At 31.6% G+C, this 18,220-nt stretch overlaps 1 protein-coding gene across 2 annotated transcripts; it reads right to left on the bottom strand.

Annotated features, from left to right (window-relative positions):
* Window positions 1-1,902: 1,902 nt before the first annotated feature.
* Window positions 1,903-17,949, bottom strand: LOC148601293 (methylenetetrahydrofolate reductase (NADPH)-like). 2 transcript variants are annotated; one of them, XM_088554719.1, is made up of 11 exons: window positions 17,872-17,949; window positions 16,611-16,832; window positions 13,754-13,995; window positions 11,701-11,817; window positions 9,737-9,930; window positions 8,585-9,151; window positions 7,919-8,101; window positions 5,869-5,967; window positions 5,323-5,445; window positions 4,427-4,660; window positions 1,903-3,602 (listed from the first exon to the last, which is right to left on the bottom strand). In XM_088554719.1, the coding sequence occupies exons 2-10, from the start codon at window positions 16,808-16,810 to the stop codon at window positions 4,430-4,432; spliced, it is 1,956 nt and encodes a 651-aa protein (XP_088410845.1). In that variant the 5' UTR covers window positions 16,811-16,832; window positions 17,872-17,949; the 3' UTR covers window positions 1,903-3,602; window positions 4,427-4,429. The 2 variants fall into 2 exon arrangements, with proteins under 2 accessions (XP_088410845.1, XP_088410846.1); XM_088554720.1 differs by lacking the exon at window positions 17,872-17,949 and adding an exon at window positions 15,091-15,157 and having other exon boundaries at window positions 16,611-16,752.
* Between the last annotated feature and the right edge of the window lie 271 nt (window positions 17,950-18,220).

Here is an 18,220-nt window from a genome sequence, read left to right as displayed (position 1 = left end):
TGCTATCACTTAGCAGAAAAGGTGAAAATGTAGTTTTTCCAGTATTATTTATTCAAGTAAATTTTGTGAAGAATTTGTACAATCATTGTATAATTAGCATAATGATTTTGAAAGCCCTATTTTCCAAGCTTTGCAATGGTAAGAACTTTAAGATGTCATTTGTCCTAGGAATTCACAGTGAAACTTTGAAAATTACCTTTTCAACATGTAAAGTAATGGAAACATTAAAAGTGGTGAGTGAGACCTCATTTTTCTAACATTCTACTGAAAATTTTCTGAGCAAATCTAGTGATGCAAAGGTTAAATAATCTTCAAATACAGAAAGCTTCCTGAATGAAATTATTTTAATATCATATAAGTAGGGTTTTGACATGCATGTTTCTGATTTATCCCATTTTGACTCTTATGGTGTATCCATCAGCACCATGAAAACTGATGTATTCAACGGGTCATAGTTTTCCTTTCCTCATTTGTCTACCCCAGACTTTACTTTTTATGAGCAACTCTGCGGGTGTTTCTAGAAAAGTAGAGGACGCTTACCCTACCGGTGCACCTGGTCAATGCTCCCAGTCTTTAGTGGAGTCCAAGTTGTTCATTTACTTTTGTTACTTTGTATGTATGATTTTAGTTACTCTATGTTTTTTGTTGTGAATGTCTGTTTTCCATGTCTGGTCTTTGTCCCTGGATTACATTCTTTTGATTACCGCTATAACCTTGGTTCCCTTGATTACTCTTTTATAACAAACACTTACATTTAATGGCTCAAAATTGTTCTATTTTAAGCAACATATTTAGGAAATGATGTATGCAGTAGGAAGTGATTGTTAGAAATTTTAAACTTGTAATGCAGACACACAGCATTGGAAAGCTCTCATTTTCCTATTGGTAGAGTCATCAGCGATATAACAATATATCAATGCATTATCAACCAAGTAGTGTCATTTGAATACAAAGGTCTCCTTCCATCATAAGGCAAAGCTTAGAATTATTTCATGCTTATTTTAATAATCATTGATTAACAGATACAGATTAACAGTTAACAGATTTACAAAAAAGGACATTTATTATTTCGATTTTCAGTCTTTTCTGCATGATGTACATTGAGGATTCTTTAACATCACAAGGAATATGAACCAACTACATCTAATATCCAAGAGAAAAAAACTCTTCTTCCACTAAGCACGTTTTTTTTCTGTATTCAGTCCTTAATTAAGAAAAGGGACCTTTTTTCCAAGAACATGAATACAAATAAAGTTTCCATGTTTCTTTGAGTTGTGGCCTGATAGTTGGACAGTGCCTTAATATGTCTACTCCAGGTCCTGAAAATTTTGATAGCTGATGTTGGTCATTTTATCAAACTTCAGCAGATAAAATTGGATGTTTGTGCCAGTCTTTTATAATTACATGCTTAGATTGAGAATTAACTTTAAAAGAAAACTTTTTTTTGTAGTCATTTAAAAATGAATATTGAAAATTGTGTTCTTTCATCACATATTATTTTGGTTACAAAAAATTGTTCTACCCAACGAAATTTCTACGAAATTGGAAAAATCAGGAGTAAATAAATAGTAAAATAAAAAAATAAGGCATTAATGGAACATTAAGTGATACAGTGCAACGAATGGTGGAATAAGGTGGATGACAAATTGTTCAAAATGGCCTAACTCAAAAACAAGTTTTTGGATTTTGCTAAGAACCAAATATAACCTGTATTGTATGGTACTTATTCATTGATCTGTTCTCAAGTTATCACCTGGAGACCACTAGACAGAACAAATAACTCTTTCTACTGTGTGCTGATAAAAATCAGTGAAATACAGATTTGTAAATGTGAAAATCTGCCAAGCCATGAAAAATCACATCCCAGTCTATAAGACTGGCAAACAACAGTTAAAAGGTTGGTTAAAATAAAACTTTAAAAACATTTATTTCAAAACCAAACAATTGCTGTATAAATGGTAAAATTTAAATATACATATCTATAAATAGTTCATCAAAAACATTTAGTTACAACAAATGAACATAATCATGAAAATATTCATACAAGCAACTAGCATTGCAAGACAAGACTTATGTGGCAATAATTACTTCAGTTGAAAATATCAAGTTCTTTTTTATAGATCAAATGGAAAAGCTCACAACAACAATTACCCAGAATGCTTCAAGTATTTAAGATTAAAGATAGAAAAAAAAAGAAACTTAAAAGTCCTTTTATGACTATTGCAAGTTTAACCCTTTATACATTAAATGGCACATTTATTTATGTGTATTTATGATGAATATTTCCATGATATGTGCGTCACTAACAATTAAACAATTAACAAAAACCAAACCAAAGTAACATCAAATTTACCGGAAAACAACATGAAGTTACACACATTATTGTGCTATGAATACCCCCCACTCTTACAGGAAGTTGATATTGGAGAGCAACCGAAATTGCTTACAACATATGACCCACCTACATGAACCCACATGCCACATTTGAGATCAATCCATGAATTGGGTGCAGAGATAATTGCGACGAAAATTAGGTTGGCAGATAGATGGAAGGATGGATGGACAAGGTGATTCCAATACACCATCCATTCCTTGAGTGGGGGTGTAAAAAATTATACATTTCAGGTAAATCAAAACAAAACTGTAACAACAGTGTCATAAAATATATTTTCATTTGTAATTGTGTAATTTTTTTTTACTTTGTATTTGTTCAAAGCAATTTGATTTATTTTACTGATAGTGAATACACACTTGACACATAAATAAATAGTAAGCATAGTTAATCTCTATTGGACACTATTTAATTCAAATCATGAGTCATTTAACTTTACACATGCATTAACATCAACATGTGTCTTGATTAAACATGTAGCAGATCCAATAAAATACATGAAAAAAAACCAACTGTGACATCCTCAAACAGTTTTTATAACGCCCTATTGAATTTTATCAGAATAGAAAAATAAGAAACATTGGTGACTAGTTTAGTGGATATGATGTACAAACAAAACAATAAACAAAGTTCTACAACATGAGAATTAAGAGTTTAAAAAAAATTTGAGATTTTACAACTGGCCAAAATCTGATAATTTTACATGTAGAATTACTCTTGGTGGAAGGATTAATTTTATTACTTAGACTGGTATATCTTCACATGTGCCCTAATATTCAATGGCTAATTTCCTTTTTCATTCTACTGCATTCAAAACTATAATTATCACTCAGTTCATAAGAAAAATTGGCCACTGATGAGGTATCTTGAATAAAATAAATGATACGAAAAACAGTTTTAATCTGTCCACTGAAGCCCTTAAATCTTGAAAAGGATATCTACCATAAGAGGGATCCCTTATTTTCCTCTCTTTTACTGGTAATTATAATTAACATGAAGTTAATTTGCGAGCAACAAACCATTTTGAGGAAATTAAAGGATCCCTGTTGCAACACCATAAAGTAATAAAATATAGGACTGCATGGAAAATGAAACAGACAATGTACATAAAATATCACAAAAAGTCGTCCCACTTGATAAATCAGAAATTTCCCATGGACATAGACAGTATCTGTATAAAACACTCCCACAACTTTTCTGTAATGCTGACCTGAAAATATAAATAGTAAAGTATTTATGATTAAAATTGTTATACAAATTAATAAATTAAGAAAATCACAGAGAAGTTCAGGATGTGTTGTACCTTTAGAAATATGAGTAGGTGGACAGTCAGCCAAGAAGACAGGGTGATTTCTATATCACACCAAGCCTTTGTTAACAGGGGGTATAACGAGAATTTCTTTAATGTGACCCACTCTCTTTTATTTATAAAGTCTAAACACAGTTAAGATATCCCATTCTTTGCTTTTTCAATTTGATTTGCTAATATTAAAAGATACTCTTATGGTTTCCTGTTAAAACTTTTATCACTAAACTAAAACTTGACATCAGATAGTTCTCCCAGTGGGTCAGTTAGTTACTTGTGCTACATGCTACAAAAATGCCCCCCTAGTTTATCCAGAGAAATTTGCCGTTGAGTTCATTGTTTCATGGACATTCTACCCATGTTTCAGTTTCAGTAGCCCATTTTTTTAACAATTTTGTTTGTGCTCTGCTTTTTTACACATTTATTTTTACCATATTCCCCTTCTACTCATTGGATTTCTAGATATCAGAACTACTCTTACAAGGTCAACAAATAAAGTGAAGATTGGCATAATTGGAAGAAAATATTGATAAAATCTGAAATAGAAAAACTGAAATTCCACATCAAAGTGGAAGAAAATCAGATCTGATATATTTATAAGATTGATTTTACGACGTCAACAAACAATGCAGAAAAAGGCAAATTGGAAGTAAATATACAGTAAAATCTGGATTTCAAATAGTGGAATTCTCCTAAAAAGCAGAAGAAAATCATCCCTGTATTCTTACAATTTAATGGATAGCTACTTCTGTTGTCTCCATCTCAGTTGAATCATTTGTGTTGTTTCCTTGTTCTATCATCCTTTCTACGATTTCCCATATACACGACTCCTTGGGAAAATCATTGTCTACTAAGTTTACAAGATAGTGACTATCATGAATATTGTTTATCAGTTTTCTCGAATCAGAGTCTTCTGGGTATAACCTACCCCAAGTTTCTTTCCATAATCCAAAAGCTTCATCCTTAAAAAAAAAAAGATTTGTCAATAAAGACCAGGGTCCTTTTCATGCAATGCATACAATTATAATGAGAAATCTAAACAAGCTTAAAATCTTTAAGAAAAAAAAATACATAAATATACTTGAAACAACCATTTCAAACATTACTCTTACAACCTATTTATGATTAACACTGAAACAGCTCAGATAGCACTGAGGCTAATTACAGCTAATTTATAGTTGTTGACTTGCATCTTACTGAAACAAATAAGGAGTGACAGTGTTGCCTTGGCAACCATGCCACTGTACTATACAGGAATTAACATACAAGTAACTATCTATTGTTCCACAATGTACTTTTTCGTGTTTTTGATTTATTGATTCCATACTATCAGTGAAAACAATGATAACTAGTATCACTATATACAAGATACAATTTTCAAATCTACTATTTCTTATGTTTTGCCCACCTTAAGAAAAGCAAAATTTAAGTAAAAACAATTTAGAAGTTCTTGATCTTCTCTAGTCTCTTTTTTAGTGCCCATTTGCACAGTTTAGCATCATATCAATAAAAAGAAATGCTTCCTAGATTTCCATGAAAATTGGCATGAGAAGAAATGAATTAACTTTGAGCAGCTTTAATACAGTTATTAAGTTCTACACAAAATCTCTATCTATAGTACTACCTTCCAAGTTTGGAATGCTATTGGATCCACCACTGTTGGTTGTATAATTTCTTTACCAGGAAAGACACCCCATGTAACAGCAACAGGGCAAGATAAATCACAGTTTGTATAGGCTGAATCTCCCTGAAATACAAGATATCAGTCATTTTTGTCCATCTTTGGCCTGGCTGCACATATAAGAGATTTTGTTAAAATCCATCCACAACTCAGATTTCATAAAATTGTACATTTCAGGAAAATCTAAATCTGTGATGGTTAATTTAATTCATGTCAAACTTTGAAGGTTACCTGTCAGCAGTGGCTTCCACACATCTATAGAGTCTTTTACAAGGTTATCCAGATCAGCTTTGACCTAATTAGCTGAGGCCTGTTATATGGGCCAAAATGATAGTTGAATATCATTTTTTGGCTAACTTATCACTTTATCAAGTTCTGACATTTAACAATATAAAATGGAGACCAAAATAATGAAGAAAAAAGCTTATATAAAAAAAATGTTACCAAAAGTTTACATAACCATGAGCTACCAAACCTAACAATACTAACCTTGTGATTAATGATATGGAAATTAACATTTGGATACTCTGGCAAGATATTCATCAATGCTTTTACATTCTCAGCTGATGTGAAAAACTCTAGGTAAGCCTAAAAATCAGGAATAAAACAAAAATATGAATATGAGTTGAGTTGCCATGGTTATTTCTTTATTCTAATATGACGTCTTCATATTGTCAAACAGTATATGTCGGTACAACCCCACCTTTAGCACCTGCACACTGTCCCTTATCTGCTGTCACTTCGAGACAAAACACTCATTTAAAAACATTTATGCGACATTTTAATGGCTAAGAGGTTATCTAATCGAAATAAATTATATAAATACACTAATTTAACATACAATGACATAAATATACAAATTTAATCCAACTTCCATATGGGGGCGGTTAAACGGAACAGCCATTATTTTGGCTACGCCCAGGGAAATTTTTGTCACAAAAATTACCGTATTTGTCATATTAGAAAAGAAATAACTTCTTCTGGGGGTAGATTTGTACTCATTTTAACATGGGTTAGGTATTTATATTCTCATTTAACACCTCGCTGTTGCTCTGTGTTAATTAATCAAATATAATTGCTGTACCCATGCTAAAATGAGTACAAATCTACTCCCTCCACAAATTATTTCTTATATAATTGGCCAGTGCCACCAAATCAAATGTTTTTGTTTATATTACATTAAATAAAAGTAGAACCATCTTATACTGCAAGTCAGGAACTAAGCCTTGACTTCTTATGGATATGTCTATCTGTAGCAGATGAATCTACTAGTCAAAAGGCTTAATATCCATAAATTGAAGTTGTGTCTGCTCTAAACATTTTCATGGCAAATATTATACTTATATAACTTTTTCATGGGTGGATTTCACTCCCTTTATGCTTAATAGCTTGGCTGATTATAAAGAAAAGACTGAATCAATGGAATGCCCCCACTTTTTCTAGTTTCTTTATCCTCCACTGTTTTCATTTCCAAAATGTATGACATGTATGAAGCTCCATAAACAAAATAAGCAATAATTATTCTTTAGTACCATACATATATTTCTATTTAATTTTCTTGTTTGATGTATAAAGTCTTAAAACAAAATAATTTTCTAAGGGACATCACAATAAAACCACAAATTTGCTATACTGTGGAAGTATTATACTTCATGGGGTATCAATATTCGAAATTGATATCCACGAACAAAAGTACTTTCACAGTACTTAGCAAAATCATATTACTGCGCCGAGGAAGGAGAAGTCTCTCTGAAATTATTATAACATGCAAGGAAGCATTCATTTTTTGTGTAATTTCAGAATTTTTGAAAACACATATAAACATACATGCAGAAGATACCTGTAATGCCAACTTCATCTTGTGAAAAAATCATAGATATTGGCAAAAATATCTAAAACATCAAAATAGAAGGGTGACTAAAGACATTAAGTTGCACTCCACATAAGAATCATGCAAAATGTTATTCATGGTTAGAAAGCCTACATATTTTTATTTATAATATTTTGTTCAAATTGCCATAGTAAACCGAAATTAACATTCGGTTTTTTCTTCATCTAGTGTTCTTAGGAGATAAAAATTATATAGAATGCACTGTATATTTCAAAATTAAGGGAAATAAGTCTGTAAATGACACTCAAATTCAATAGAATCTATTGAATTTTCAGTGTTGATTATCTCCTAAGAGCAAACAGATTGGAATGAATAATTACATATTTCATAATATAGACCCATAAAACAACCTAATTACAAAAATAAAAATGTGTAGCCTTTTTTGGAGTGTATCATATTTTGCAGACTTTGCATGATTCTTACAAAGACTACTACTTAACATCTAATTACAAAACATGAAAAGAGGAGGAAACAGAGACAATCTACATACACAATGTAGACAACAGAATGAAGTACATCTACATAAAAAAAGATAAGGAAAACAAAACAGCACATAAAAGACTTAATCAAAAGCAATATGAATCCCACTAAAAACCAGGAGTGACATAAGGTTCATAAAATGATTTCAACTTTATCCCAATACACTACCTTCTGAAATATATATCCTCCTGGACTTCCCCAACCAACTTTAGGATCTGTTGAGGGGGCAGCATTTATATTTGGCTGTGAGTTAATGGTCATTACTCCTCTTTTATTGACTGCAGCAAGCTTTTCCTGGATAATCGACGTTTCTGGATTTAGTTCTTCATCAACCCATGGAATAACTTTCACCTAATAAAAATTAAAATTGAGCACTGGACATTTAACTTTAAAACTTATTTGTTATAGTATGTTTGGTTTCAGATACAAAATGGGGGAATAAACTTATATTTAAGAGCTGGACGTTTGTATCAAGTCAAGGATTAAAATTAGTGGTGGTCCAAGTCTTGAGACACTCTGATATTTGTTTAAATAGGACATTTGAAATTTCATTTATTTATGTACAGAGCCTTCAACCATAATCACTGACACTTTATTGGAAGACTTTTGGTTTTCCTAAGGGGGCCATTGATTTGAAAATGATAAGTCCAGAACCTTTCACTCTTGCAGTACATTTGGGCCTGTGCATGTACAGCTGTTTTTCTGGTATCAACTGCAGTTCATATAAAGTTAATGTAAAAATCAAGTTGCTAAGAGTGAGATTTTTCTTCATCAAAGGGAACAAAGATTTTACATATGTCTACCGTTAAAAATAAATTATGGCAAAAAAAATACCTTATTTCCAGCTGAGTTTGGCTCTCCTGTAATGTAAGCATAGAACACATCCCAGACATCTTGCTTACTTTTCAATTCATTACCCCACATTTTCAACATATCTTCTTTCGATGATTTGTGTTTCAAATAAAACAAGTAGTAGTCTGAGATGTCACCAAATGAAGCAGCTGATGAATTTCCCCATCTGCCATTAGGAAATTCATCCCAATTAGAAGTCCTATGAACATAACTGTTAGGTCTCAGTCTCCAGAAAATTGGTCGTACGTCCTCCTTACTTCTATTGTGATGTGCAGTTAACTTGAAAGGAAGAGGCTTGGCAGGTTCTTCTAACCACATACCAAGTCTTTTGAGTATTTCAATAGTTGCAACCTCACGATTAAGTGTGTAAAAATGTAAGCCAAACACTTTGTCACTGTTTAATAACTCTTTACAGATTTGAGTGGCCTGGTCAATTCCATAGTTTCTTATTGCTTCATCATTGTCTTTGATAGGAGTAATGGTATCAATGATTTCTTGTGGTACTTCTAACCGAGACAGTTTGACAATGTGACGTAATGACTGATAGGCCTGCAAAAGGAATTTTAAAATTTTACTGTAAATTTAGAAACTTAAATTGCAATGCTTTCACATTGCTGATGTGAAATTTCTAACAAAACCTCCATGATGAATATACAAAAAATTCTCAATTAACTGAAGTTTGAATGTTTGGTAAATTTTCCAAAGTTCAAAATTTTTAATTTCAATCTTGTAGTGATGTAAATTTCCCTCAAAATTAAATTGTTTCAAAAATTAAATACATTGTATGATAGCAACAATACCTTCTAGACTTGAAAATTATTAATTGTAATACAAAAGTCAAGAATGAAATTTTGAATCACTTTTGTTTTTTTGAAACCAAGTAAAGGGCAATAACTCTTGTTTTCCATTATGTAGCTTTTACAAGCTTTCACAAAGCTGTAAATGTAACAATTTCATAAATCTAGATGATTATTTAAATCTAATTTTTTTTTGTCTATAAAATCTGAATTACTGAAGAAAAAAAATCTATTCATGTAAAAAGAACTAATAGATTCTATTTGATCCCAGTAAGACAAAAGAAAAGGACAGTAACTCTAGTGTTAGTTATCTAGTTCAAATATTTATTTAACATACCTGAATTGGTAAGATACCAGGAATGATGGGAATATTAATCCCAATGTCTCTACAATCTTGTACATACTTCAAAAATGTTTCAGATTTGAAGAACAACTGAGTTATGATTAGATCAGCACCAGCATCCACTTTTTCTTTCAGATATTTCAGATCTTCTTCATAAGAGCTGCATTCTGGATGTCCAGTAGGATAGCCTTAAACAATAAATCATAATGTACAACTATGAAATCTGTCTAAATCAAACATTGAATAAACAAAAAAAAACCTGTTTAAACCTGACATTGAATAAACAGAAAAACTGTCTAAACCTGACATTGAATAAACAGAAAAACTGTCTAAACCTGACATTGAATAAACAGAAAACCTGCCATAAGGTAGTACAATACAGTTAGGTCGTTTCTGAATATTTGGTCTCATTTTGTTGAAATAAAGCTGTTTTGTCATAAAAAAGTGCATATTTTTGAAATCCTTGGTGTGTGGAGGTTCAAGTCATTAATAAGTAATTAAGTGATTATTGTTATAAAATCCAGTAGCCATGGTAACACTGAAAAAATATTACTGAGTTTTAGTACAAATCAAATGTGCCTTTCCAAAACTAACAGCCAATTACTATGTTTTGTAAAATATCAGGCACTTAGACACTACCACAGGATGAAAGCATGCATGGAGTAGTTGGAAAAAGGGTAAAAATAATAAGACCCTTTTCGATTCATTCTCTCACAATTTTAGTACCAAAAGTTCGTGGGAAATAAGGTATTTTCAAAATCAGCCACCTGATGCTGAGGAGAGAACCTAATACGGCAGGGGACTGAAACATTCCAGATACCATTCTTCCTTTCAATTACACCTGTTTACCATTTACATATATTACATCTGTCTATGTATAAATGCTTAACTACATTTAAACAATATATCCACCAAATTTCAACTTTTAATTTTAAGTTTTACAAAATTTGACCAGGGTAACTTGGTGTGCAAAACAGTGTGCCTTAATGTAACTGTATAGTGCACCCTAAACCAAACATTGAATAAACAGAAAACTGTCTAAATCTGACATTGAATAAACAGAATAACTGTCTAAACCTGACATTGAATAAACAGAAAAAACTGTCTAAACCTGACATTGAATAAACAGAAAAAACTGTCTAAACCAAACATCGAATAAACAGAAAAACTGTTAACCTGACCCTGACTAAACAGAAAAACTGTCTAAACCATACCATTTTCAAGTGCTGGGTAAACCAAACACCTGTCTAAACTGGATAAATTCTACAGTCCTAAAATGGTTCAGTAAAGACAGTTTCTAATTATAGAAAAGGAGAAAAATCTACCATTAAACATTTCTATGTCTGATACCAGATATTAGTTTTATACACTCCATTTACATTTGTACATTTATTACCTGAAGTACTTTCACTAAGTTTTGAAAACAGAATGTTCATATTAGTGAGAAAGAGTAATCAAGGGAACCAAGATTCTAGCAGAAATCAAAAGAATGTAATCCAGGAACAAAGACCAGACATGGAAAATAGATACACAACAAAGAACATAAAGTAACTAAAATAATACATACAAAGTAACAAAAGTAAATGAGCGACTAGGATTCAACTAAAAACTGGGGGCATGGACCAGCTACACAGATAGGGTAAGCATACTATACTTTTCTAGAAACACCCATTGAGTTGCTCACAAAAAGTTACGTCCAGAGTAGACGAAAGAGGAAAAGGAAAACTGTGACAAGTTGAACAAATCAGTGCAGGTAGATACACTACAACGATCCATGAAAAACTCACAAAACTAAAATCAACCAAGTTTTTTTTTAAATTATTATCTCCCTTTCCATAATTAGAATTCATACAATTTTAAACAATCCTTGTCTAATCATTCTTTCAAATTTTGTTAGAACTTGACATTTTCATTGTAACTTGTTAATTTGGAATGTATGCCTTTTTTTCAGAACTTACCAGCCACACAGATGAAAAAGTAGTCCCCATGCTCCTGTCGTACTAACTTCACCAAATCAGTGGCATAATTCAAACGTCCTTTCTGGAAGGTCCAACTTTCACCTCCATCTGGCGGGTCTACAAAAAAGATGGTTGAATGAGTAGAAAATAAATTGACAACAATGCATTGGTTCTTTTCTTCTGTGACGGAATTAAGGACAGTTGAATGCATACCTGCTTATGCTACTTAATGATGATCCATATATTTTGCTGTAATTTAAGAAACTGATCCTTAAAATCATTAACTTAGTATGATTTTAACATAGGTTCTATAGAGAGATTCAGCGTAATGTAGAGCATAATTTGCAGTCAATGTTCATAAAAATTATGGTGAACCTGTTATGGTAACACCTGTGCTAGTGAATAAGGGAGGTAACCTACTAAAATCACATCTGCATGTTTGCTGTGAACAAGTATTGAATGCTTGTATTTTTGCCTTCAGTTAATGCCATACCTTTTCCAATTAAAATATCAAAATTTTAGATAAAAACTTGTAATTGTCATCTTGTGTTTAAGACTACCGTATTTTGGTGTGTATTGTGTACACTTTTTTTACCAGGAAACTGATTTCAGAACAAGGGGGTGTGTATAATACACCCATACACCGTTTCAACACATTTTTACAGACCTAAGATCGGTCGAAAATTAACGACCTCGAGGGAGTCAACATCGAATCAAGAGACAACTTATGAGCTGCCAAAGCATATTTATTGATTTTTTATGAGTTTTTTTTTTTTGTTGACTTGTTACCTTTGTAAGCATAGATTGTCAATAAAATCTTCTTGAACAGAATCAGGTTTAATTTATTACCTCCTAAAAGAACATGGCAGATTATGTTTACAAATGTTATACTTTTGTTTTTGTGTATCGATTAACTAATGTTGCCACGTGGTTATTGAGGCTTGGCAAAGGGTATTTGGATGTCACTGATTATGGTTTCACCTGTCAATTTTATATCTAACAAGCAATTGACATGTTTATTGAGGGGATTAATTAATCATGATGAGGACACACAACAATTAGTTACCAATATTATCAAAAGAAATTGTAAATTGCTTTGCAATGCGTATATAATTATGTCTTTAGGATGTCTACGACTTGTAAACAATTTGTAAGAAGTAATCAAATTACACACGTTTAAACAATTTAATTACTGAATAACAAAATCTTGGGCACATTGCTCATAGAGCCCTAAAATATTTCCATTGGACAAAGTAGTTGGTTTAAAAAAAAATATTGTTATTTACTCATCATATTGAACTCTACTTCATAGATATTGAATATTCTACTTTTTGATAATATTTGGCTTCCTTTTTTCAGTGAACTAATAACAAAATCCTTATCCAACGTAAAAACTATTAATTTTAAACATAAACCCTTTATGGATCCCCGATACACATCGGAGAAAATTCTGCATCTCATTAGATCACACTTGGCCGAGCTATCAACACACATGCCCTATTTGATGACCGTCTGCATTGTTCGCTCTGACCCCTTAATTAATTGTAGTAAAAAACAGACCTTCTTCAGAAATTTATTACTCTCAACAGAAACCTTTCAAAGGTAATCAAAACATATGTCCAAGCTGACAATTTCAACTATTGTCTACGTTACGCATTTTTTACCCGAATAGTAAATGAATACACATAAACAAGGACAAAACAGATAAATACAAAAAGTAACAAAAACAATATTCTTTATTGAAATAAATACACAAAACAGACAAAATGGTCCTTTCTATTTACAAATACGTTAAAGCCAGAAATGTTCGTGGTTCTAACAAGTTACGCCATTTTCACCGCATACAATACATACATACATCGGTAAAAGGTTTTTTACATCAACTTCTAAAGGAAACCACCCAGCGCATTATACACAAAGGCACACTATACACACCAAAATACGGTAGATATGTATTATTATTCATCAATTATCGTAAGTATTATCCCAAAGATTTTATCTAAATACTTTATCTTACAAATAAAATTCTACAATTGTATGTAGACTACCTTACCTCCTCTTAGCACCAACATGTTTCTGATTCCCAGATCTTTTGCCTTCTGCAAGTTGTTTTTGATTTCCTCAATGTCCTGGTTACCACATGTGATGTGAAGCATCGTCTCAACACCACAGTAGTTCAGCATTGTACCAGCCATACAAGTAGAGCTTGTTGGTTTCTCTGTATTTCCTGGGTCACCAGCTGGGTGCCATGTTATGTCACAAAACAATGGACCTCCAGCATTCATACGCTCAATCCTGAGAAAAACCAGACATTACACACGTAAGTATATGATCTTTCATCCAAATACTCCACATACATGTATATCCATTTAAATTAACAAGAATATTTAAAAGCTTATTCTTTTCAATAAAGGAATTCATTAAAATGGTACAAGTTTACCTAAAATATTCTAGAGTATTTTGTGAAGAAAAATGTAATTGATCAAATAAGGAATTCCACAATGAAGGATCTATCAGAACAGTTTGCTTATAATTCATTATAAAATTGCTATAAATTCTAATTTAACTGATTAATAAGATATTAGAACTTTCTGATTAATGTTATGAGCTATGACTTTTAACCATTCAACATAAATAAATGATTATAACTTGGGGATCTACAATACATGGTTCGAAAGAGTTACCTCCCTTTTACAAATATTAACCAGAAAGACTTTTATGAGAAACTATGAAATTGTAAATTTTTTCACATACTTTTTGGCAGCATATTTTTGATAACAAAGTACTTTGCTTGAATGAAGAAGAAACCAGACAAATTTTGAATTATTTAAGAAAGAAGTTTGAAAGTTATCAAAAGGGGTAAGTCATTAAGGGGTTAGTTTTTCTTGCATTCTATAATCTAATTGATCTAATCCAATAACCCAATGACTAAACCCTTTAAGAGGTGTTTAGAAAATCCATTTCCAGTTTAAGAAATAAGTGGTCGATAGATAGACATTGTCTGTAAAAAATCGTGCAGATCTATACTTAATTCCATTAATTTTATACACATTTAACAGAAAATTTAATGAAAATTTGGTGTAGGACTATGACGAAATCATTCTAGTTTCAAACACAGAATTCCTCACTTATTTTCTAAAATCCAAGAAACATGTAACTCAAGATTCATCTTGTTTAGAAAAAAAACAAATGACAAATAATACATTACATAATGAAAACAAATGAGAAAGAACAACACAAAATGTAAAATAACATACATGTGTTTTAGGGGGGAAGAATGGGCACAATAATCTCCCAATTTGCATGCCTGAGAAAAATATGTACTAAGGGAGATAACTCTAATTAAATCTGTAAAACATTGCCATTTTCAATTTAATACCATTAACAAACCTAAAGGAACTAAGGCTTCAGTACAGAACACTGAGGTCATTAGTCGCCATAGTAACCATGCGTACATCTAAAATTGATTAATTAATAAAAGTACTTCACTTTAAAAATAAAACAATATTTTTGGTGTGCAACTGCACAAGTCTTTTCATACGGGTGAACTACATGTACTTCGGGAAGACTTGCTACAAGTCTCTCTGTTCTATGGATATTGCAAAACTATGTTAGACAAAGCATAAAATCATTAACATACTATCCAGCATGCTTTCACTAATCCTTCAGATGTGGATAATATGTATGTAGACTTGTAGTATACATCTAGTATTCTCCCCATACATTTGAAATACATTTTTTTAAGTACAGTGCCTTCTGGATTAGTATAGTTCATAAAGCTTTTCCCAAGAATTGTAGCGCAGTGCTTTAAGTGCATTCCAACCAAAATTGTAAAAAGCCGATTGCTTGAAGTCAAACACTGTGAAACAAAATAATAAACTGGACTAGGGACAACACTGATATATAGTACATAAATATAAGAAGACTTGTAGCAAGTTTATAGTTCGGGCTGCTCCAGAAATAGTGAAATACGGGACACGGTTTTTTAAAAAAAAATCTATTTTGTATAGAATGTGAATATGTGAATTATATTTTTCTAAAAACCAGCATTGTGGGACAATTCATGGCCTCAATTTTTGGGAAATTTATTCATGGAACAACCCAACTTTGTTTACCACATTAAATGAATAGTAAGTCAAAAAGAATTTAAACAGATAAAATGTCACTGTGATTGGGATTAGAGGGGCCATGTGTCATTTATCACATCCAAGCTGAATAAGGTTCTGTTTAAATCAGATTTGTTTAAGAATGGCCTATTGAAATTCTTTATATCATTAAAATGGCTCATTCTCAAAATTATAATCCCAGTCACTGATAACATATAACAAATAACAAAAAGAAGACATAAAAATTATGCAAAAGTTATGTAAATAAATAAAAAAACTAAGTTAGCAATGAAAACAGATAAATCTGTGACAAGCTGTTAGCATGATGATTACATTTTTTTAATTAAAACCCAAGAAAAAAAGCAACCAGCAACATGGAACATTGTGATTTTCACAAAAAAATTCACAAGGGGTTCAAATTAAAAATGGTCCAAGGAATTGGACCCTCAATTTCTGAACCAGAACCGTTAAATTCCATTTTATTCAAGTACTGAACCTTCAAACACTAGCCTTGACATATTATTTAGGACCTTTCATTTTTCTCACGAGGACTTTTGACTTCAAATTTGAACCCCTTTGAACCAAGCATAAAAACATCAATCTAATAATGTAAAGTATGAATGGGCATAAGAGAATTTTTTTAATAGCCAAAGTTATGTCAGCTGAAGTTAACTAGAGATACTTTTATAAAATACATGTACATATATACCAGTGACGGCATAATGACTAGCACTTACCATGTTGCTGGTTGTGAAGAATTAAGTAGCTTCATATTAATAAAATAGAAAATATCTATAATCCTACCTCCCAATCAGATTGACAGCACCATTTTCTGTTCGAGGAGGGAAAAACTCTAAAGAATACCATGGGTCTCTGGACTCAATGCGTTTCTGGATTCGTTCCCCTAATGGTCTGTATTCGGTTGATGGAGAAACTGGGCGACACATTTGCTTACAACTGCTGGAGCCATTTTCATGAACTCCATTTTGAATTAGTTCTGGCATATTGTACCTAAACTACATGTACCTGAAAATTAAAATAGAAAAATATAAATGGGATGTGTTAATTGTAAATTTCTTGGAATAAATAATTACAGATAGAAAAGGCTGCAAAACTTTTGAAGCAAAAAGGAAGCCGATCAACACTACCTAGTCCATAAGCAGAGGTTGAAAAATGTTTATTTTTGCAATTATAAATATCTTTCAACATGGAAATTTTGGATTTACGAAAATAAGTAAAAAAGTTATCATAAAACTTTCTGCAACTGAGGGGGTTGGTAATGCCTTTATGACTTAAGGGGGGGGGGTAGTTTTACCTTGTCCTTTGGTCATGCCAGCATGACTTACTCCCTTAGAAAAGTTTTGTTTTACATATTTTTTTTGCATTTTCTTATTAGCAAAATAATTCTAAATTCAAATAATACCTTGTTATTAGAATAAAGAAATTAAATTTCAAATGGTATGTTTTATCTGTTCAAAAGAATTTATACAAGATTTTAAAAAAAGATTGCTTCAACAGATTATGAATAAACTCTCAAGTTTCTACCTTAGTGGGCATAGAAAGCATCACCTGGCAACACTACCTACAAATGTATATCTCAAATTGCCCATATGGCTGGGTTTGCAAAGGAGGATTCAGGGCATCAAACGGTGTTTTCAAATTAACTTATCAATTTTACTGGCAATTTAAAACAAAGGCTCCCCTAAAAAATATTTAAAAAAAAACAAAAACAAATACGAGAAAACAATATCAATTTAAAGTAATAAATGTAATTTGTTGTGTAGTTTTATCTTCAAATTGTAAAAGTAACATCGCAACCAAAGAAAAGTTTTCAACACACTTCATGAATGAAAAAAAACTGTTTGCTTCAAGTGAAATCAGTGTATCATGCAACTGCCGCGTGCTACTTTGTTTACATTTGAAATATTGGAAACAACAAATCGCTAAATTCTAAATTTAATTTCTTATCAAATTTATTGTTGAAAGAAAATATAATATAATAATATAATATTCCAATGCTTTCATAAGGCTCATGCATTTCATAAATTACTTTCATTTCTTTTACCTTTCGGTCAGCTGTTCTGTCAAAATTATTATGAAAATATTGACGTATACTCCAGCTCGCTAACCAAGATGAAAAGAGACCGTGTAGAGAGACCGCTGAGAATTTATGTAAAATATTGACCAATCAGAAAGAGGGGGTTATCAAGCATGACCAACTTCTGTTTACATTATGGTGAACTATTCGGTGTCTCTCTAAGAATTTCCAACAAAGTAGATTTTCTGTTTATATTTCAAAAAAAATATCAAATACCTCATTGAAAGTCACATCTACATTATATTTTTTCTAACAGTGTTAATACTACGAGATGTACAGTGGTAAATATTATCGTTAGCTATATTTTTACGTTGGG

This window comes from Perna viridis, chromosome 12, assembly GCF_037379345.1.
Source record: "Perna viridis isolate PV_CMFRI_1.1 ecotype Kerala chromosome 12, ASM3737934v1, whole genome shotgun sequence".
Classification (NCBI taxonomy): domain Eukaryota; kingdom Metazoa; phylum Mollusca; class Bivalvia; order Mytilida; family Mytilidae; genus Perna; species Perna viridis.
This window is presented reverse-complemented; position numbering and strand designations above follow the sequence as displayed.